The following is a 21,994-nucleotide window of genomic DNA, read 5'->3' on the forward strand; positions in this document are numbered from 1 at the left end:
GCCACTCTTTCGGCTCGCTGGAAGGCTGCAGGTTAATAGCGGATTGCAGCAATGGAGGGACTACAAAATAAATGTACATCTAGCTGATTGACTCGTTTTCTGCTTGTGAACAGCAGTGAAATGTACCCCCTTCTCCCCCCCCCCAAATATATATTTCTAGATTTTATCTGCCTCTCTGAAGTTTATGCATTTCACTGTACAACACTCAGGTGTGCCCATTCTCTAATCAGTCCTTGTGCACCTGCGAAATGGCTGCGTTTCTCCGGGTTTGTGCCCGTATAGCCGCCCTGGCCTGTCCCTGGCAGGCGACACTTGTGCTTCAGTGGGAAATCGCACCGATTTTGGGGAAGCATTGGGTGGTTTTGTCACCCACACTGATACCTGTGCAGCGCTGATACTGGCGCCCGCGAGCCCAAACGCAGCGGGCTCCATCCTGCTCCGTGCAAGTGGCAAACGCCCCTTAAGCAAGGCTGATTTCGGGCTGCCGTGTCCCTCGTTTGGGGCTGAGACGGCACCGCTGCTGCAGGGACAGGGACAGCGAGTCGCGGAGCGGCTTGGTGATTTCCCCAGCGTAACCGAGGCAGAGCAGAAAAGCGAGCCGGCTTTCGAGGCTCCAGCCCGCGCCCTGGCACCTGCACGCTGCGTAAAAGCGGTGCCTAAAACCCATGCCTGGTATCCGCTGGATAACGGTGTTTTCACGCTGCTGCACGAAGCTTTAACTGCGTAATTCTCACTGGCGTCCCGAAAGATCGCGCTGCTGAACGCCAGCAATGTGCAAATACCAAACTTTGCATCCCGAAACGTTTGCGGTGGGATGTGCCGCCGCGGGCAGCCGGCGGGGCACGCCGCGCGGGGATTTTCCATTGCTCCGCCGTTGTTTACAGTAACACCGAGCCAGGGCGAAATGGGAGTGTTCAGAGCTGGCCCTGTTTTTTACGGCTTTACACCAACTCTACAAAACTGCTCTCAGAGCAGCGCCGCGGAGAACAAGATCCCCTGTGTTTTGCTTCGGTTTTATAATGACGGCTGAAAAATATGCAGCGTTCCCTTGGTGGGTTGCAAGGCTGCGGCTCGTTGCCCTTGCAGAAGCTGGCTGGGGTGGAGGCACCGGCTGCGCCCCGAGCACCCAAACCCTGTGTTGGGGCGAAACCACGGCCCGGCAGCGCTGCTCTGCGGCCCACTGGCCCGACCACGTTTCATCACACGTGTGATATTTTCAAGCCTTCTCCCCAGTTAGAGGTAACTTGGAAATAAATGTGTGCACTTATGGTTTTCCATCCAAGGAGGAAAGGCAGTGAGAGGAGCCCGTCTCTCTTCAGGCATCCGCAGCTGTGTTCAGGCACTGCCCCAAAACCTCTGGTACTTTCCAGGTGCCGCTGCCTCTTCTCCAGGGTGTCGAATCTGCAGCCTTCACCCTTTTCCCCTCATTCCTCTTTGCATTCCCCGTGTCCCCACTGCTCGTTCGACTTTCTCCCCTCCGATGCCCCAAAACGCTTGGAGACCCGCACTTGGAGCGTGCAAACTTGTCCCGTTCCTTATCATCGTGGATTAAATTAACAATGAAAAGACGAGACAGTGAGACCCTGGCTTTCCCTGGTACCGCTTTGACAAGCACAAAACGTTACATTTGTGCGTTAATTTCAATTTAATTAATTGTTGTCAAGTTTAATAAATTAAGTGACTTACGGATGTCCTAACTGTCCTCTGCCTATCGCAGAGACACGTGCAGCAGCGAGAGAAAAGAGACGGCAGTCTGTCCCTTTCTCTGGAAGGTGTTTATATTTAAATAAGTTTATATTTAAATATTTATTCCCAAGTTTCCAGGGAGGCAGAATCATAAATAAACACAGTAAAGGTACCTACAAGTTTCTGAGTTCAGTTCAATCCGCAAGTACCTGAGCTGCCCTCTTGTGCTAAAACCGAGGTGATCATCCGAAACGAAGCAGGAGGCTGTGGGCAGCGTGGCCTGAGAAACGAGCTCTCAAAGGCTTGAGCAGGGGCGGCTTTGGCCTCTGTAAAGACACAAATGGTAGATCTGCACCCCGAGGCTGCTCCCTGCAGACCGCCAAGGCTCGGGGCTGGGAATACGCAGAGCTTGTCCAGCCATCGGGGCTTCCCGGGGCCGCGGCTCCCCCCAGCCCCTGCCCTGCCCCAGACTCCGGCCCGTCCTCGCGCCCCGGCCCCTGCTGCTGGGGCTGGCGGGGTCACCGGCATGGACAGCGGATTGGGCATTTTCTCCTCTTTGGCTCCCTTGTCGCTCCCCTCTTGTGTCCTTGCTACAGCTCCTTGCGTTCCTCTCCCTGCAATCGCTCCCTGCCGATGGCACCTGGTTTCTTCCCTCCTGCCGCTCTCCTTCCAGAGGGAAAGCTGGCAGCCCTGGTGTCCCGCCACCGCTCCCGGGTGACGTTTGCTGCTTACCGCCCCAGGACGCGCTGGAAACACCCAGTCCCGAGCAGAAGCGCTGGTTCCCCAGCTCTCCCCAGCACCTTTTCTCTGCACACCTCCACATACCCCGGGAGGTCCGGATGGCTCCCCTCCAGCGGCACGGAGCCCCGGAGAGCACCCGCAGCCCCTCCGAGCCCCCCGCACGGGGCGGCTGAGCCAGCACCCCTGCAGCAGCCTCCCTGCGCCGGGACCCGGGGGGACCTCTCCTCGCACCCGGCCCGCCGGAGCAGAAGTGCTGCGAGGCAGGATGCATCTCCTTTTGGGGGTAACTTCTCCTGGGTGCAACCTCTAGCTGTTCCGGACAGGCTTTCCCCTTAACTTCTCCCAGACAAACTTTTTCCCAGCCCAGCCCTGCTCCCCAATTTCGGCGGGTTCCTCCCAGGCCAGACGCGGGAGCGCCTTTCCCTCCCGGCCTTGTTTTCCTCCTCCTCCTCCTTCAAAGGCCTCTGTGCCACGGCCAGCACCAGGCAGGCAGCTGCTCAGCATCGCCGCCCCGGCACTGCCCGCGGCCCGGGCTGCTTCCCGGCTCCTTCCGCCTCGGAGGGCGCCACGCTGCCTTAGCGACCGGGAAGGGAAAACCGGCATCTTTAAAGGTGTCTGAGGAGACGGGGAACGCTTGAGGTAGGGACTGGATGTGGCCCTCGGGCTGCCTCCACAGCAGCATGCCCGCTCCGGCCGGAGGGCTCGCTGGAGGACCGCCGAAGGGGAGCGGGAAGTTTCCAAGCCCTCGGCTACAGAAGCCCAGGCCGGGAAGCTCCCTCCGGAGACTTTTCCTCTTTGCAGTTTGCCAAACTGGCAACCAGCGTCAAAACCAGCCAGCTGCCACCCAAAACCGGCACGGAAAGGGAGTGGCCTCCTCCTGCGGGCTGAGAGGCGGCGGATGAGGCTACGGACCCCCTCCGGGTGCGGGGGGAGCCGGGAGGGTGCTGGTGAGGACGGATCCGCGCCTTAGCCCCATCCTCCCGGGCCTCCTTGAGCCGTCACACCCCCCTCAGCCCCGTCCCCTCGGTTTTCCCGGCAGGACTCTCCCCGCTCGCCCTGGGGACCAGACCGCCGTCATCCTCCCACGGCCGCGTCCTCGGCGGCGGTGCCAAGCAGGGCGGCAGGCTGGCACCGGCGGGCGCCCGGGGCCGGGGCGGGGATGCCCCACGCTCTGCGGGGCGGCGGTTCTTGCTCAGAGCCACGCTTTCATCCCAGCCCCGTTTGGGAAAGCTCCCCAACCTGTTCTGTGGCCCAGAGCGGAGAAATCAGCAGCCGAGCCCGGTGCCGGCTCACCTGCAGCGCTTCCCAGCCGGGCGCTGCCGCCAGCCACCCTCCGCCCTCGCCACGCTGGGGCCATGTGAGCTGAGCGGCCACGCGGCACCGGCAGCGTCCGCCGAATCGTGCTGTCTGTTGGAGGGACGCGCCGGGGTCACCTCCCCGGAGAACCACCCGGTGCACCCCACGCGGCGCCCGCCCAGCCGCCCGGCGACGTCCTCCGAGTCTGCGGAGAGCTGGGAGCAGACGATGCCGAGGGCAGCCGCCTCCGGGGCCTCATTGCGACGCCGGCTTGAAAACCTGGCGGGAGCATCCCTGATTGCCTCGTTACTCATCATTGGAGCAAGGGAAGTGGAGGAGAGATGGAAGCAAAGCCCAGTGCTGGAAAGTGGGAATGACCGTGAGGAAAGGGATGCAGAGCTCCCCAACAGCTGGGGGAGACGGGAGCAGAGCCGGGCGAAAGGCGAATGGAGAAAACCCGGGGGGTGAAAACGCAGCGGCCACGAGACCGCGGAGTCGCCCGATGGCAGCGCATGACGAGGAGGCGCTGCGCAGAGCATGGCCAGACCCTCTGCCCGGCCGCACAGCCGGGCACGGCGTTTCGCCAGGATGGGTTTCGTGTACCAGCGAGTGAGGGGGATGCTGGCAGCAGGACAGAGAGCCCCGAGGACGTCCCTTGCTGGGCCGGTACCTGCCCGTGCAGCTCAGCGGCGAGACAGTCCCCATGCCCAGCTCGACATGGGACGCGGAGCCTCGGCAGAGCGATGACGGCGGGGCTGGGGCTTGGAAATCCCGCCTGCTTTTAGGCAGTCAAATAATCAAGCCATGCCTAAGCTCTGCCTGGAAAGCGGCAGCCGCTGCCCTGCAACACTGCCTGCGAAGCCCTTCTGCCCTCCCGCGTGGCTGGAGCCAGGGGAGGGAGGAGGCCCCAGGGCACCCCACTCCGGAGGGCAGCTCTGAGCCGCGGCAGTGGAGCCACGCAGCCCTGGCTGTGCCGGGCTCAGGGCTCTCCGCGGGGGCACAGAAAGGGAGGGACCGTCCCGGATGTGAAGGATTTACAGCCCTGGCAGACGCTCGGCGCGGGAGGCGGCGGCGGCGGCTGCAGTTTCGGTAGCGCAGTCGATGATGGACCGTGGCGGGGTCTGCCGTCCGTCCGTCCGCCCCTCCGGCGCAGGGGCCCGGCCGTGGTGTCCTCCCCTCCCAGCCAGCGCGCTGCCCGGCCACGCTTCCCTCACCGGGGGAGTTAGGAAGCAGCGGGGTTTTGCCGGAGTTGGCCGGGGGCCGGCAGGGAGGCCCAGCCGCGACGGCAGCGTCTCGCTGCAGCTCCAGGTCTCCTCTGCTGCTTCATCGCTCACGTCTACGCTTTTATTCCCTCCGGATAACTTGAGGGCCGATCTCACCTCGGAGCAGTTAAATAGCTGCGCCCTGCTTTGTGATTTACCCGAGGAAGCAGCCGCTCGGGCTAACCTGATACAGGTCTCGCTGTTTCATGCCCTGCGATTCATTGTAAATTTAGCAGACACAGTCAGTTCTGCCACCTTATAAACGTGTAACAGGACCTCGAGGAAAGAGCGTATAAACCAGGCCAGGAATTCCAAGAGTAGAGGCCGTCAGCTCACTAGCTACCCCTCTGGCATCTTTACGGTGTATTAAATACATATTTTAAAATAACCACTCTCTTAAAACATTCCTCCCTTACTTACAGACCAAAGTAAAAGATCACTGCTCTAGGAAAACGAAGGATTAAAATTCTGAGGTTTGGGCGTCTTAATTTATTGCTGAGAACTTTGCATCACCACTTCCCCAGATTTGTGGAAAATGGGAATAAAAGTCAATATGAAATGGTTCACAGAAATAGGATTAGATTAGCCTGTTTGTCCCAAACTAGCTCTTTGGGCAAGAGGATAAAAAAGATACTTTCCAGTCTTTATGTGCTTTTATAAACTGTGCTTCCCCCTCCCCTTTTTTAAGATTCCTACAATTAGCATTCAAAGAATGCCATTAATCTGCTTGTAACTACCAATAAAGCCGGTTTAATTAACCAGTGAAATACCCTCTATCCCTTAAGAGGTTAAAGCTCCAGATTCTTAAATTGATTGAAATAATAGCAATAATAATAAAAAAGATGCTTGCGTTATTGCAACACGACTTCTAATAGTCTGAAGGATCCTAGAGGCGGAGCGACAATGAGGATGTTTAACATACCCGGAGACGCTGCCGAAAGGCAACGCAGCTATAACACCACGTGGCGAAATTCCACAACAGCAAATTAAAGGAAAAAAAGCCATAGCAGTAGCCAGTTTAATTTATTTATCGTTAAAAAAAAAAAAAGAACTCCATACAGAATTCATCGTGTCGCACAGTTTGTCATTTTTGTGAGCTAAGTCCTTCCGCGTGTTGCTGCTGGTGTTTTATTGCCGGGCACTCGGAGGTCTGCGGCGCCGGCGGCATCCGCGGGCGCTGCCTGCTCGCGCGGGGAGACGCAGCACCACGCCGCGCTGGAGGAGAAGGAAGTCTTTAAGGCTGGCAAATGTTTCCAATTAGGATTAGCGATCAAAAAGAACGTGTACAATCCGACGGAAACGCTAAGCGTCCTTGGGGTTGTCATGTTGGACCGTTGAGGACGTAGGCTGAAGAAGCGCTCGCGGCGACGTCCCACTTGGGGCGGAGGGGGTCTCACAGCGGGAGCCGGCGCAGGGGTGCGGCACGGCTGGGAGATGCTGGGGCAGCGAACACTCACCTCCAGTGAAATCCAGTAGGATTTTGTGTGAATAACTAAAAAACAAATCAAGTGGCTTGGCAAATAAAAACGCTATCACGTGCCTGCGATGAATCTGGCATTTTACCGAAGTTACCCTCTCCAAATCAGGAAGGAGATACATAAATATACATGTAATCAAAGGTTAGTAGAAATGGCTCGTTATTCTTCCCGGTGCCAATCAAACGCAGGGAAACTGCCCTTCCGCAGGTAATCTGTCTCATCAGAGCTATGCCCGAAGCACCACTGACTTCAGAAGCGCTAATCAAACTCGGTTCCCGCAGAACAAAGCTTAAAGCAAATCGATTCAGGTATTCAGGGATCGCGGCTCTTTCTCAAACAAAAGACCTGGTGTAGATCTGGGTGTATTTCTGGAGCGGCCAGGTGGACCGCTTAAGCGCACCAGACACATCACGTCCAGCCCGTCCTCCCAGCGCAGGAGTCTTTCTTTTTCCTTGGGAGAAACGTCAGCCTCCCTCCCCCGGGGAGCCCACAGGCCTACAAAAACTTGCCGTTTTGGCTCACGACGTAGGAGATCGATAATTGATTACGCTAGCTCTGGCCTGAGCTTAAACCTGTTCGGTTCCTGTCCTGGAAGCTTATTAGAGCCGCCAATTTTGCCCACTTGGAAAAGATATTAGACCAGTTAAGAAACAGCTAAGCCAACCAGACCAAAACCATTCTTGCTGGGTTTTTATTCACCCGCCTGTTCAGCGTGAGCTGCTGGAAGGAACCAGCCCTCAGCTGCTGCGAGTGCGGCTGGGAAACACCACCCTGGCCATTGCTTTCTTCCCTCCCTCGCGTTTCTCTCCGTTAAGAGGAGCCGGCATTTCTCGTACTGGGTACGCAAGCGAGTGGCAGGTCAGGCCAACGCTGCTCTCGGCCCCGGCGTCAGCCCTGGGGCTTCCCGTGCCTCAGCCTGCGCTGGTGCCTGCTTAGGGTTGCAGCGCTTTGCTCCTTGTGCCAACGCTGCCGGTCTCTACCGCGGGACTTCGGGAGAGGACCCTGGGCTGCGGCCGGCAGCACGTGACACGCACGCCTCCGTTATTCCCCCGCGCTTGTTGCTCGGCTTACACCGACCGCGGAAATCACGAGTGCTTTGTCGCTGCTTGCAGCTGGACGCTTCTCGCAACGACGCCCCGGCCGCCGGCTTTTGCCGAGCACGCGCCCCAGGAAACACGGGCACGGGCGCAGCCCCGGCACCAGGGCAACGCCTGCGCGACAGGCGGACGGCTTGCTTCTAAGCGCTAAATGAGACACAGGCAATTCAACGGATTTCTCACCCATCCCCAACTCAGATCTAAATACTTGTGTTTTCATCAGGCAATTAAAAAAACGCCCCCTTTCCTCAAAGGAAAGGAAATCCCAGTAGCTCCGTTTTGCACATTTACACGTTAGGGGAAGCTCACAGCTTTCCTGGGCAGCATCCTACCTACCGCAGCTGCACCCGTCCTACTGCCACATCACCAGCCTTCCCGGAGCGCTTTTAAGACAGTTAATGTTCAAACGGGATAGGGCGGTCATGCCTCTACACTGCGGGAGAGTGGGCAAGTGCTGTTGTCAATGCATTCGGTTTTAGACCTCTTGCTCTCTGTAACAAAGCCTTGTTGTAGGAGCTCATTAAACACGCTACTGGAGATATTACTAAATGGCAGAAAATTGGAATTTTTCTAGGATTAACCTTAAGATCTGAAATGCACCGAAAAGACTAAAGAAAAACGGTATGAACATTTGAGTATTTGTTTCTCTCTGATAGAGGCACTAAGAAGTGAATAATACCAGTCACTGAAACACATCAGGAATCGATTTCTCTCAGCAAAATGCGTTATACATTAAAAACACACAATAAAAACACAGGGCATCAAAACAATCGTGGAAGACAGACAGTTGATAATTTTGAAAAAATGATGACAACATATAACATCTACAATGTATGCAGACATCCCTTGGAAGTTTTATATATGCTATATGTATTTCAAAGTACACATAAACTGCCAGTTTAGAAAGTTGAGAAAATAGGAATACATCTCGGGAAGGTCATGAACAAGAACAACAAAAAAACCACAAAGAAAAACAAGTTATTTACATTCAATAATTCAGTAGCCTTTAACATCTCTATATACATACATATTCTTTCTATATATGTACAGATGATGATGGGATCTGAACAAAACTTATTCCAAATGCAAAAGAAAAATACAAAAACAGTTGATAATTCAATTGACAAATGTTTACAGGTTGCAGAATTTTCTTCGTTTACAAAGAAAATACTTCCACACACTGACACAACAGCATCTTTAGGGAACTTCTCAGTCCTTATGAGAGGTGTGTTGCTAACATCACACAGTGATTGGAAAAAAACGGAAAGTTTGCCGTGCAGACTGGGTTTTTAAGTGAGCTATAATTGCATTTGCTCATCAGGCATGTCTTAAGCATGGAATTGAAACTAGTTAACCGGTCAAAGTTCAGACTCTCGAACAGCTTAAAAAACCCCCAAGTTTCTCTCCCCTCAATTCCCAAGTCAACTTAATTAAAATATATATATATAATATATATACTATCTTCCCCTTCTACAGCATGCTTCCAGGACTCCCGCAGCACAGAAATTACTACCAGCATTATACATTTAGCTTTGGCCATGTTACCAGAGACCTCTCTTTTATAATTTTGCATCTATTTCAGATGGTGATTTGTTTGAAGGAGGTCAGCGTCCCACAAGTGACAAAAACAGGGACAGCGATCATCCTTGCCTGGCCTGGTAAGTTATGACAATTGGTCTCCCCTTTTTGCTCAGTGCAAGAGAATTATAGGCTGTGCTCCAAGAGCGTACCAGGTAGTTCTTCCTTACCCTGTCCATACTTTTATTTGTAGTCCTTAGTTCTTTTCTCCCCCAGATTTTATCAGTTATCATCACTTCCAGCAGCTAATGCAAGAAATAAACTACTATCAAAACCAAATTGCAGCAGCAATTCTTGCACACAAAGTGAGCAGCACTAATGCCTTCCAGGAACCAGAATGCTATAATGTCAAGGTTTAAAGAAAAAAGTCATTTTTAAGCAACAAAACATGAAGACTAAGCTTTTTTGATGAAAACCTTTAAGATGCTAGAACTCTCTGGAGCCAGGGATGCCTCTTTGTTAGTAAATGAATGACAAAGCCAAGACATTGACAGTGGCAAGGAGGAGGGAACAGGCAAAGGAGAGCAAGGGGGGGGACTCATTGCCAGAATAGGAACAATTTCTACAGATCTTCCCTCTAACGATGAGGATCCCCCCACCCCCGGGAACATCACAGGTCCATGGGACGTTAAAAGGGTTTGGATGAACAGTATGCACTACGAGCCCCCTGAAAGAGGTGTGGCTTGGTTACCAGCACACAGAATACTCAATATTTGCTCAACGCAAAGTTAGCACAATAGGCTGAGAAGAGCACTTTGGAACTGAAGTATACTGAAATAGCCACTTGCTACAAAATTGCTGTTTGTGAGTCTACTACTCCTAGACCCAACTCACTGAAGATTAAGGTCCAATATACTATGTTATAGTCTGAGAGGGCAGAAGTTTCTATGCAGATTTTAAAAAAGAATGAAGATCATACATACAGCTTGCTGTTACTAGTAAGCTAGTGCACGATCCGTTGCAACAGTAACTTATCAAGATACTTCTCAAAATCCCCTTCCTTTTCCTGGACTGGATGCCAAATAATCCCCAATGGTGGGCACAACACTTGAGCATCCTCACCCACACACTGTTTCAGGTCTACACTCTTCCATGGTGTAAGTCAGCTCCTACTGCTATCACACAGCATTCAGGTGAGCCTCCCTTTACTACCAGAGAATTATTAAAAGAAAAAGAGAGAAAGAAGGAAAAAAAAGACAGACAAAAAGAGACACCTACCACCTGCATCACAAGTACTATACAGAAATACAGCAGCTACTACAGCAATAGCAAGCACGCCGACTTATTCTGGAACTGTATTTCCATTCAGTCGTAAGCGCGTGTGTGTGGGGGGGAGGGAATCGTCCCCTTGACCGTTTCAGACTGCTGAGTTGAGGAAAGCAGGCAGACGTCCTTCCCCCACAACCCCAAGCTCTGTTACTGCACTAGAGTGCTGGCACAGGCAGCGTTAACCAAACTACAGGCAAAATAATCCACGCAGTGGAGCTCACTTCAGCCTGAAGTCATGGAACTTCTGGCCCCAGTTACTCATGGAAAAAACTCTTTATGACACTTGAATCTGGCTCACTGCATGTTTACAGAAGTGACACGTGCTGCAATGGATTGCTGCACTAAGTCTGTCAGGTGAACCTTACTTAACATATGCATCAAAGTTTAACACAGTTTATTCCTTGCCTCATTAACCAGTTGAAGTATTTGGACTGCGAGACAGAAGCCTGGTTAAAGCAGACTGGAACATGCCAAGTCCTGTTGGATTCCAATTGTACAAACTTGTTAGTTTTTTTGGAATATAGTGATTGCCTAAACAAGACTCCACTTCTTGTTAGTACAATAACTTTTATTTGACATCTACAAGATTGTTATCTTGTAGTTTTTTGGACAGGTTTATACAATCTCAATTTTTCAATAGTGCAACCTGTGCAAGCAAGAAATGACAAACATTGTCCTTCACTTTCTTATAAACATCTACTATTATAGGCAAAACAAAACTTACCCATATTATAGATAAGTGACTATTCACATTTGTACATTACAATTTCTTTTAAACAGCTCCAGATAAACTCTACAATGTCTTACAACATATTAAACAGTATTCAAGTTACTGGGTAACAGAAACAGCACATACAGCGGAACCCTCAAGTGTTTCCCATTCTCTAATTTACAGCTCAAGTAAGGTTTCATCTTACAAGTGACAAATTAAATTACATTAATGAAGTAAAAAATATAAGATTGTATACGAGATGGAAGTGAATTTGCACTTAAGTTTCCATAACCACCTCAGATTAAGGAAATGCTTCAATTTAAGGAAAACAGGCATCCAGCCATCTTTGCAGTACACATTAGGAATACCATTAATACATTAAAAAGGAACTAATTTTAATTTAAGATGTTTATCACAAAAAGAACATGTTGTAGACTCAAATATATAACCCCCAGGAGAGAACCAGAAAAAAATGCAACACCTGGGTATAAACACTATAAAAATGCAATAACCAATGCTGTACAACTAAGATTGTGTTTCTCTCTGAATTCTTGTCGTGTGTGTTTATCCTGTCCATGCCCGTTTCCAGAGACATGCACTGTCAAACAGAAACTGGGAAGGAACCTGAATGCATGATGTGCAACCTCTAGGTTTCATGCTTTTATAAACTTATAAATTGAAGAGAAAAACCCAATATATATTTTCTATATATATACTCAATACATGCATTCAAGGATATCTCCCACAGCAATGGCATCGATGCACTGCGTTAAACCCTGAGCACTGTATGACAAGATAAAAATAAAGCCTGCTTGGGGATTTTCAAGCATTTTCAAACAAATTGTGGTTTGTAGCTTAAAAGGCCAAAAGTAAAAGCAAACAGGAAGCACTACAGAGAGCATAAGGAAAGACAGATGCACCACCATAAACAACTGCTGGCTTTCAGTTCTACCAACCTTTTTAGATCTCTTTATTCCCAAAGTATTTGAGAGCACACAACTGAACTGAAAAAGTTATATTTCTTTGGAATCTGTCCCTGATTTTTATGCAAGTGATATGCTTTTACAGCCTTTTCCTCAAACACCAAAGTCAACACCTGTAGTATGTCCTCTTATGCATTGTTGAAATTGGTGATACTTTGTGGGTGATGCTGCTGCCATATCTGCTGCTGTTGTACTGCAAGCTGTTGAGACTGGTCTGACGTTGACAGGAGGTTTACGAGGGGCGATACACAATTTGCAGGAATGATCAAACCTGAAAACAGCAACAGATCAGTTGTGTTTCATAAGCACGCAAACAATTTGTTCATTAAAACCTCAGGCTGATGATTCCACCATTTAATTTATGCAAGTCAATAGTGACAATTTCCATGACAAGTCTGTCTAATCAAGCACAACTATAAATTCTGCTTCTAAATAAGAGATTTATCTTCACAAGTCATTAGATTCTTCAGGTCATGAAGCAGCAGAAAGAAGTTGTCATTTTCGCTCAAAGACTGTTTTACTCTTGTGCTACCCACTGCAACCTTAAGACCAGAAGTCAGCTATTTTTTGCTATTCTAATTTGACAGAAGCTACAAGAGCACAGAATTTTACAGGCAGGGAGGAAGAGACTCTGAAACACCTTGTTTCAGCATCTTGATGTCACTGGAATAGGAGTTGCCATGACCCTACATGTAACAAGACTACATGTTTAAAAAAATGTTTCAGCAGAAAAGCAGCAAGGAAGGATGTAATAATAATCTTTAAGTTATTCTAGGCTAGTGGCTACATGTGACTTTCAATAGCTTAAAAAAACCCATTAAGGTGAGCATTTTAGGGGCTTACTATTCTTTACCAAAAGTGAGAAACAGTGGAAGCCCTTCTGGTTTCAAAGGTAGGTTGTCTGGAATAGGCTAAACATGACCTGAATACAACTTGAATACGAGCTGAGAGAACAAGTATTCCAAAGCCTGGCTGAAGAAGATTCTTCCTTCTTTAACCTGACTCTAAAAAGAATGTCCGCACTACAAATACAGATCAACATTTGAATTCCTGCCCTCCCCCAAAACATACAAGAAAAAAGGCTTGTCTGTGTAAGCATAGAGTCTCCCACACAAGACTCAACATGGACTGACTTGCAAGTTACAACTCCCTTCCACCCCCATTGGGATTAAAGGGGCAGAGAAGCCACTTACCCACAATCCTCTGCCCATCTTCTGTTCTTAGACGGACTATTTGCATTTTCACATTTGTACCACTGACAGAGGCTAGAACGCCTTCTACTTTTGTCCAGACGCTCAATACTGAACCACACAAGACATAGTAAGTTCGACAGCGGAGTCCCACTTCACAAACTAGCCCCAAGCCTGCCTTCTTACAATTGCCTCTCCTAGAAGAGCAGAAAAAAGGAAAAAAAAGTCAGAAGAATACTGCAGACAAAAGGTATCCAGTTCAGTTTAAAATGAGACAAAGTTATTTAACATGCATTCAATAGCATTCAGACTGAGTGCTCCAAGTACACAATAAGGTGAAGGTACTTTATCCACAGCCACAAAATACCTAATGTGAAAACTTTCGGGAAGTGCTAACCTATTTAGAATCACATCTTCAAAATGATGAGACAGAGCTCTAAGCCAAAGATACCACTGGTTTAAATCATCTGAAAACCTCAGCCTGTTACATAAGAAACTGGTATCTGATCAGTAAATTTCACTGTGGTAATAATTTGAAGTTTCAACCAGTTGGGCTGTTCCTCAGGAAGTAAGACACCGGCTGCTGAGTTTTTAGAGACACTTAGGAGAGGCTGTGCAAGAGCAGCTGTTTCTGAACATCTGATCTCTGCATGAAGCTTAAGCATAACTATTTTTTCCCTCAAATAATAGCTGAACTATCCTACCACAAAAATAGATCAGATCAAGCCACTTACTAAAGCACAAGCTACTCCTGGGTCACTACACTTCTACTGGAATGCAGTTTAAACATTAGAACTTTAATATATTAGAACTTTAAGAGCAAGCACATAGCTTAATGTTTCCATTCAAAGGATGGGGCTTACTCATTTGCTCATGGGACTTCATTTTTCTTAAGTGATAAATACAAGATTTCACAGGACTTACAGAAAACAGACAGGAGTGATAGATTAAACTGTTCACCTAAACTGTTTTAGAGTATTGATGTGGATACAAATACTAACCAATAAGCATGGGTGCAGGTATCCGCAGAAGAATTGTACTGCTCTAACCAGTGTGGCAGAGCATCTTCAGAAGGTACCTGAAAAAAGTTTGTTTTTTTGTTTTTTTGGTTTTTTTTGGGGGGGTGGGGGGGATGGGGAGGGAGGAGAAATAGGAAGGGGGTGACAAAAAGAACACATCAAGACTTGCACAGCAAAAAACAACCCCCCCACCCCCCAATTTGGTCATTACTATAAGATATATAGTTTCAGGCTATCCAACAGAAATGGAATCTCACCTAAAGGACATACAGAATGCTTGAACAGAGAAGAACCTCAACAACAGTATCGGAATCTCAAAGCTTATCCAGTAATCAACCTGATCTCAGTTCTTTGTCATGTTTTTGTAAGTTCAACAACATGATATTGTTTTAACAGAAATGTCAGGTATATTACCAGCCTCTAAACAAAATAATCCACTGCAGTATTCCAGAAAACAGTAGCAGCAAGTACCTAAACACGCAGAATCATTGCTTAGAATACACTGTGCATCACTGCTTTAAGAGCCCATTTGCACATCTTATATAGAAGTTTGACTTTCCCTTGCTAGACTCTGAAAATCCATACATTTAATTTCACTTTCTTCAAAGTTTAAAACTAGTATCATTTTAAAGATTACCTTCTTATATTTCTTTTTCAGATCTGCACATGTTTCTAATTTGAGTTGTTTCCCTGTATTTGGTCTGTACACTAAAAAAAGCTTCTTTTTAGGATTCACTTCTTTTACTAGAATAGCAGTTTTCTTGTTATTTCTTATCTGGAAAAAAGAATCCAAGAATTTAAGTTTAAACATGCTGACAGTATCTTCCTTAAGTGATGCTATGCTGTGTTCTTCACAGATTAATGGCGCATGTATATAAATAATAAAAATAATTATAATGAGGATAGCTTTAGAAGACAGTACCCCTAATCTCCACCAGCATCTCAAGTTCCCCTTATAATGAAAGTATCTGCTTCCTTGATGCATGTTTAAATAAAAGCTATTCATTTAGGCTCACAGTTCCGTCAGCAAATTCTCAGCAATTAAAAATTAAGAGCTTCATACCAAGAGTTAAAAAAAATTAACATCAATCATAAAATAAGATTGAAAGCATTTTATAAAACAGAACAGTGATTTTAATTGCTATGTTACATTTTTCAAAGGATACAGCTTATTTGGATAGCCCTAAAACAAATTTTCTGAACCTAGTCTAAGAGATGTACAAGAATGTTACCTGTAGTGATAAATAAAATCCATCATCTGGTCCTGTCTGTTCTGCCCAGATCTTAGTTGCTTCCTCCCAAGACATTCCTCTCTCTACACTGATCTAGAAGAGAACCACACAGGGATATTTAAATGAGAGCATGCTTTGGAACAGTTATCGAAACAGAAACAGAACAGAGTAGAAGAAAACATTGCCCAGTGAAAGGCACAGAACCTGCCCCTTGCTTAATAAAAGGTGTAAGCTTAACTCACCACAGTGTTTTAAGAACTTAACAGCAACCAAAAGTTTATTAGTACAAAGATAACGCAGGGTTAGCTTACTGTGTATAGTTCTACATGTCCAGAGGTAGAATATCCTGGAGTTAGAAACTTCTTAACATCTGCCTTCCTTACTTTCTCATCCCCAGAGCCCAAATCTTAAAAGGAAAGGACAGAGTTATTCTGCTTCTTTTCTTTTACATAAGTACAAGAGTACTGGGAAATTGATTTACTCACCTAAGATGCCCATATCATATCTTCCATTCTTTTTAGCATTTTGAATAACTGCATTTAGCGTGTCAGAAAAATACTGGAATAAAGCATTCTGCTGATGTACTTCCATACCAAGAATTCTATTCAGAAATTTTCCTATATTGTTATAATCTTAAAGAAAAAAAAGTATATCAGGTCAAGGAGATTAGATTTAATGAAAACAAGCTTTCAATCAGTTTTCAAAGGGTCTCAAAAATAATATTCAAGTCCATTCTCTCAGGAGCATTGAGTTCTCCAAAAAAGTAGTTTATTTAAGACAGTTACAACTTCAATTCTGATGTTTAGGAATCTGCTACCAAGATTTATGAGAGGACAAATGATTTTTTAGTGATGTTCTGAAGATACACAGAAAACAGATACCTTTATCAAGCGTTAGAATTCCAGATCTGTCTTCTACATTTATCAGGCCTACACCAATCAATCCCTGGCGAACATCTAAGAAAAGGAAAAGAGTTAGAAACCACAGCTGCTTCACCACCTAAAAATAAACCAAGTAACAGCTTGCTCAGCAATCTCGTTTCAAGATCTAACTCCAAAACTTCTGAACCCCCCCCAACCAATATTTCTACCTAACACTGATAAGCAAGGTTCCATTTTGCTTTGTCCTTCCACAAAAACACAGAAAACGCACACACACACACAAAAAAAAAAAAAAAAAAAAAGAAAGAAAGAAAACACATAACCACCCCCCCCCCCCCCCAAACACAGGTAAGGAAAACTACTAATGGCACTATACATGAACCCACAGGAGAATAACACAGAATGAGATATTGCAACAGATAATGGGAAAATTAAGTTAAAGAACCATATGTAATACTTTGGCCAAACAGATCTAGAGAAGAAACTCTTGTATTCTCTTCAGTTTACAATAGCTGTCAAAGTGACTAATCTAGACTTACCACTGCTCCAACTCACTTCAAATAGTCAGTGTGCAGAACTCGCCTTAAACTGAGAGAGTTCACATACCTTGTTTCATACCCGAATTTCAGCATTCAGTGCAGTACATAGGAATTACACCCAGTGAGTACTGACCTGAACCAGCTAACTAGTTCAAAAAAGTAACAATACTTTCTACCACCAAAATTATTTGCATTTTATGTACCGAAGAATGATCAAAAGGTAGCGATTGCACCCAGTGAACTGTGCTCACCTTTAAAGAAGTCTCCAGGAAAATCAGGAGGTGGTGAGACCATTGGGGAGTCCAAGTTCACAATGGATTTCATAACAATCTCTAAAGCATTTCTTCCATACTGCATAAGAAAGACAGTTGCTCTAACAACGTGTTCTAGTGTTTGTGCCTCAGCCCCAAGCATGCATGGGTCAACAAGCACTTTTAGTTCATAGTAAACTACTACTCTCTACTATTTAACAGTAAAATGGGGGAATTGCTTACTAGTTTTTCAGTTATAAACTACACTATATATGAACAGCACAGTTTTAATTTCTGGTTATAATTGCCAAATTTGTCTTTTAATTCTGACTGAAAGGACACATACCATATGCTTAGAACTTGGATTTTTAGCAAATACAGAGATAGATTTATACACAGAATTGTGCTTCATTGGCATAACAAAAATAGGACTGTTTTCTGGCTACCTCAAAGTCTATCAAAAAAGTTATACAGTTAAAAAGAAAAAAGTAAAACAATTCATAGGAGATTGAAGAAGCATTTCTTCCACAGGCCATTCGTGGAATATAAGCACTACAGCGTTAACTTTCATTCAGACAGAAATGGAACCATCACCTTATTATCAAAATTGAATCTGCTGAGGTCTCGAGTTTCTGTAGCCCGTCTGTCACCATGAGTGAGGGCTCCCTGTTAAGACACACCTTTGTAATTAAATCAAATTAAAAAAGAAAGAGGAATTTTTAAGTTGTATTTTCTCAAATGAAGGATCAGATTTCTTGAAACAGTCTTACCAAACTCTCCAGTCTTTTTGCAACTATAGATGCAAATCTTTGCTCTCCTGCCAACTCAGAAATTAGGAACACATACTCTGGAGCAGTCACTTGGTTGGATCTATGAGTTCTTCCTGGATAATTAAGTAGAAGCACATTTATTAAATAAATCCCACTTCACTGAACATTTCTAATAAAGCATAACATCTCTGAATTGTTGATAGTAAAGAAAAAGCTAGAACTTAATCCTTCTGAAAATAAGTTTCTGCTGTAAATACTCCAAGAGAAATGTGTACACAGATACTCTAGATTTGTGGCAACTTCGTACAGAGGCTTGATAAACACAGAACTATTCAGTTAAGCTGCAGTGTAAGTTTTTGTTCACTAGGTTTCTTTCAAAACTTTAGAGACTATTGGCTATGGCTACAGACACAGCTAATCCTGCCTTGGGTAACAGAGATCAGAAGGGTCCTTAAGAGGTTAGTCAGTCAATCTTATTTTCCATGAATTAGCAGCAAGTTCAGTCTCACTGAATTTGCCGCAGAAAAGATTAAAAAACACATTATTTACCAAACTGCTGTATTGCTCTGTCCGCGCTCCATGGCAACTCCAGAGTCATATGAACTCTTCGCCTCTGATTCTTAGCTCTACGATCTGCTTGCAAGGAGATACCAGAGCTGGCAGCCTCTGAGATTATGGCTATGTTCTTTTATTAAGAAAGAAATTCCTAGTTAGCACTAAATCCAAGATCAAGCTTCAGTTTTAATTTAAGAAAAAAATCACATTTCAGAACTACTATTAATATTGGTCTGGAATACTATCATGTGGTCTTACTATCTCAAGAAAGGTGGGGGGGGAGGATGTTTTTCTTTATCAATGTTTCTCTTTATCGATCTCTGCTAACAGAGAAAGGAGCGGTCTTCACTTTTCAGCAACACCCTTCTGTGCAAATGGAGAAGGGCAATATGCTGCAGTCTTGCCATTCCAAAGGGCAGGTTTCTCTGATGTTGGCCTGCACTTCAGAAAGAAAAGGGGAGGGACAGAAGAGACTTGCTGTGATAGCAAGTGACAGAGGACAAAAGTTATTGCTAATGCTGTATATGAAAGAAGATATGGCCATTCTTGTATGTGAATGCATTTGCCTTGAAAGAATGGAAGTGTTTGGACTGTGTGCAAGTCAGTTATAGGAACATGAGTATTTCCCCCGAAGTGTAATAACAGGCCAAAGAAGTTCCATGCAACAGCTACATTTACTTGATCTGCCCTCTAGTGGTAACATATCCCACATGAACCACAGGAAAGGAAAGCAAACAGGAAAAAAAAAACCCAATCCAAACTTTCATCAGCTTCAATTCTACCATTACTCCACTTAGTATTTTCCTTTCAGAGTGTGTTTTAGATGACAAAAGCTACCAGTCTTGGCAGCATTACTTTTCTCAATCCTTGTTAAGGTAAACACCTCACACTCTTTCCCCTCCAGCCTCTGAGTTTTTCTCCCACTCATACCAAGTCAGGCAGTCTTTTCCGCCTTCTCTCAGTTCTGTCACTTCCTCTTGATAGCAGAGGTACACAGTAATCCAGAGAAAGGAATCAGAAAGATGTGGAGGGTTTATCTGCCTTTTAAACATATGCTATTTCGTTACAACACTATTTTGAAGGATTTAAGTTTGGTACACATGTGCTCTCGCTTCAAGAAGTGGGTCAAGACCTAAAAGTTAAGCTTCCTCACCCACCTGAGCTACATACAGCCTGACCTTTAAGCATGCAACAACCACATGCTAGATAGGACTACTGAATGTACAAGTTTGAAGAACAAGATACACAGTAGTGAATAGCAAATCCTTTCTACTTAGCACTTGTTTCTTGTACTTAAAAAGTCACTGTGAAATAATGGTAGGGCCACAACCTGAATAACTTGACATGGTAACATGGACTGACAGGTTATGTAGCAAGTTCTTCTAAATTGTGCCTCTAAATTACCTTATCTCCATCCATGAACCTCTGCTTTTCTGTGATGTTAAGAATTTCAACAGGCACATCAAGTTCAGATCTTGACTCGTAAGATATGCTGCCATCATCATTGCTTACAACTCTCCCTTTGCGGCCTGTCATCTTTAAAAGAAGAGGCAATACAAGGTCATTATGGCAAGGCCAAATTATTATATAAGCTAATGAACGACTGTCAAGCAACAGAATTATACACCAACCTCAAAATACAAGTCAGAAATTTACTCCAAGTACAAAACTACCTGGATTATTTTTGATTGATTCTATGTGAAACATGTATTTAGAAGTAACTCAGTGAAAAGTACAACAAAAAGCCTATCTATGTAGAAGTGACACTGTAGCATACTACTGTCCATAGCAGAGATACCAGTAATCAGTTTTATATGCCACTACAGTACTCATATCTTGAACTAAGAAGTCTAATGCCTATTAAAGTACAAAAGGCTGTCAAGTAGTAACAGCTTACTATCTTATTCCTGCGAACAGGGACATAAAAAAAGCTTACAACTCTAACAGATATTAGGAGTACTAAGAAAATAAGCTAAAATGGCAGCAAGGTTGTCACCGATTTTAACAGGGTCTTTTAAATCATGATGTTTGATTTACACAGGTATTTTATTGGAGATATGTTTCTATAATTGATGAAAAATATCAATCAGGCTTTTCACAAATGCATTATTATACAAGTTAATTTTTGCTGCCTAGGAAGATGAAGTAACACTGCTTCATCTCTCATATACACCCACTTTAAAGACTGACTACAACTAGTTAGAACAATATGTAGTAGACAAGGAAAAACAGAAACTTGCACTATTTACCTAATAAGAAACTATCACCAGAGATTCCTGAACATTTACCTACTCAGAGCCCTCATCTGTATTCTAATACAATCTTCAAGTTTGTCTTTAATTCAGAGGCATTCAGTGTAAGAGCCCGATATTCTCATACTTGCGAGATTACTGTTCCAAGTTGATAAACAAGTTCTCTTTTATATACAGTTTGGTCATACATAACCTTGAAAAAGAATGACAACGCTAATTTACTGCAGCTAGTAGATAACATGCAGTAGAGAAAAAAATAGCAAGTTTCTCTAAATACGATCAACCCACCTCTGCAACATTTTCAGGACCACCAAGTTCATCTATAAGCTCATCCAGTGTATTAGGTGGAAGATCTTCAGCCAACTTTTCCAGTTTATCGAGCAGTTCTTTTTTCATTTGTTGGGCCCTTTCGACAGCATCCTGACTTGTTACAAAGCTGCTGTTTGTATTACTGTTTGCTGAAATTTAAAAGAAACTTTAAGTGCATTGCCTAATTGCTAAGAAAGTGAATAAACTCTGAAGAAACTTATTCTTACCTGATGTGTTGGTACTAGAAGTGGTGGTACCAACAGTGGAAGTAAAACAGCTAGGTCGTTTTGATCCAAGACCAGAAGCTAATAAGGCACTTTGAATAGAATCTGGGTCTATACTTTTCTTCTTTTTCTTTTCTTTATTTTTCTTATGGTCTTTTCTAATTAGCCAGGGATCTGAAGTTAAATAAGATATTTTCAAAACATTTAAAACATTAAATGAATCATCCTTTCCTTTCAAAAGTATGCTCTCATTACAAAAGCTGACTAGACAGAACTTTAGTGCATAAAATCTAACTTAAGGAAGCTGCAAATCAACATTCTAGAAATAATCCGCCTCATTAGAATTAAACTTCCAACTACCTACTTATGATACACAGTCTTCTATTTTTGGCTCACTGAAACGCTTTAAGAAAACTCTGTGTCTAGTATTTGCTAGTATAGTTACATACTTGATAGAACAAACTGCCTTACCATCTTCATCATCTTCACTGGATTCATCTCTAAATGGGTTGAAGTCATCATCATCTCCAGAACTCAAAAATTTGGAGCTCTCATTGTCACTTTCTTCGTTGTCTGAAGCATCTGACTCGCTTTCACTCTCATCAGAGCTGCTACCTGCAAGGCCACCTGTTTTGCGAGCTTTTTTGGCTTCTCTGGTTATTTCTTCACC

The 21,994-nt window shown here is 45.1% G+C and overlaps 1 protein-coding gene across 3 annotated transcripts in view; it reads right to left on the reverse strand.

Moving 5' to 3' along the window:
• Positions 1-8,333: 8,333 nt before the first annotated feature.
• The window catches only part of SBNO1 (strawberry notch homolog 1), a 35,612-nt gene continuing 21,951 nt past the window's right edge, over positions 8,334-21,994 (reverse strand). For all 3 annotated transcript variants that reach the window (XM_064522013.1, XM_064522014.1, XM_026114686.2), the window contains exons 17-32: positions 21,796-21,993; positions 21,328-21,498; positions 21,080-21,249; positions 19,944-20,075; positions 18,534-18,669; positions 17,985-18,097; positions 17,809-17,880; positions 17,215-17,314; positions 16,425-16,499; positions 16,029-16,175; positions 15,855-15,949; positions 15,544-15,636; positions 14,949-15,086; positions 14,294-14,370; positions 13,296-13,489; positions 8,334-12,373 (exon numbers count right to left, since the gene is read on the reverse strand). In XM_064522013.1, coding sequence (XP_064378083.1) covers positions 12,231-12,373; positions 13,296-13,489; positions 14,294-14,370; positions 14,949-15,086; positions 15,544-15,636; positions 15,855-15,949; positions 16,029-16,175; positions 16,425-16,499; positions 17,215-17,314; positions 17,809-17,880; positions 17,985-18,097; positions 18,534-18,669; positions 19,944-20,075; positions 21,080-21,249; positions 21,328-21,498; positions 21,796-21,993 — 2,054 coding nt within the window. In that variant the 3' untranslated portion in view covers positions 8,334-12,230. The remainder of the gene's footprint in view (positions 12,374-13,295; positions 13,490-14,293; positions 14,371-14,948; positions 15,087-15,543; positions 15,637-15,854; positions 15,950-16,028; positions 16,176-16,424; positions 16,500-17,214; positions 17,315-17,808; positions 17,881-17,984; positions 18,098-18,533; positions 18,670-19,943; positions 20,076-21,079; positions 21,250-21,327; positions 21,499-21,795; position 21,994) is intronic.

Source organism: Dromaius novaehollandiae, chromosome 17 (assembly GCF_036370855.1).
Source record: "Dromaius novaehollandiae isolate bDroNov1 chromosome 17, bDroNov1.hap1, whole genome shotgun sequence".
NCBI classification, from domain to species: Eukaryota; Metazoa; Chordata; class Aves; order Casuariiformes; family Dromaiidae; genus Dromaius; species Dromaius novaehollandiae.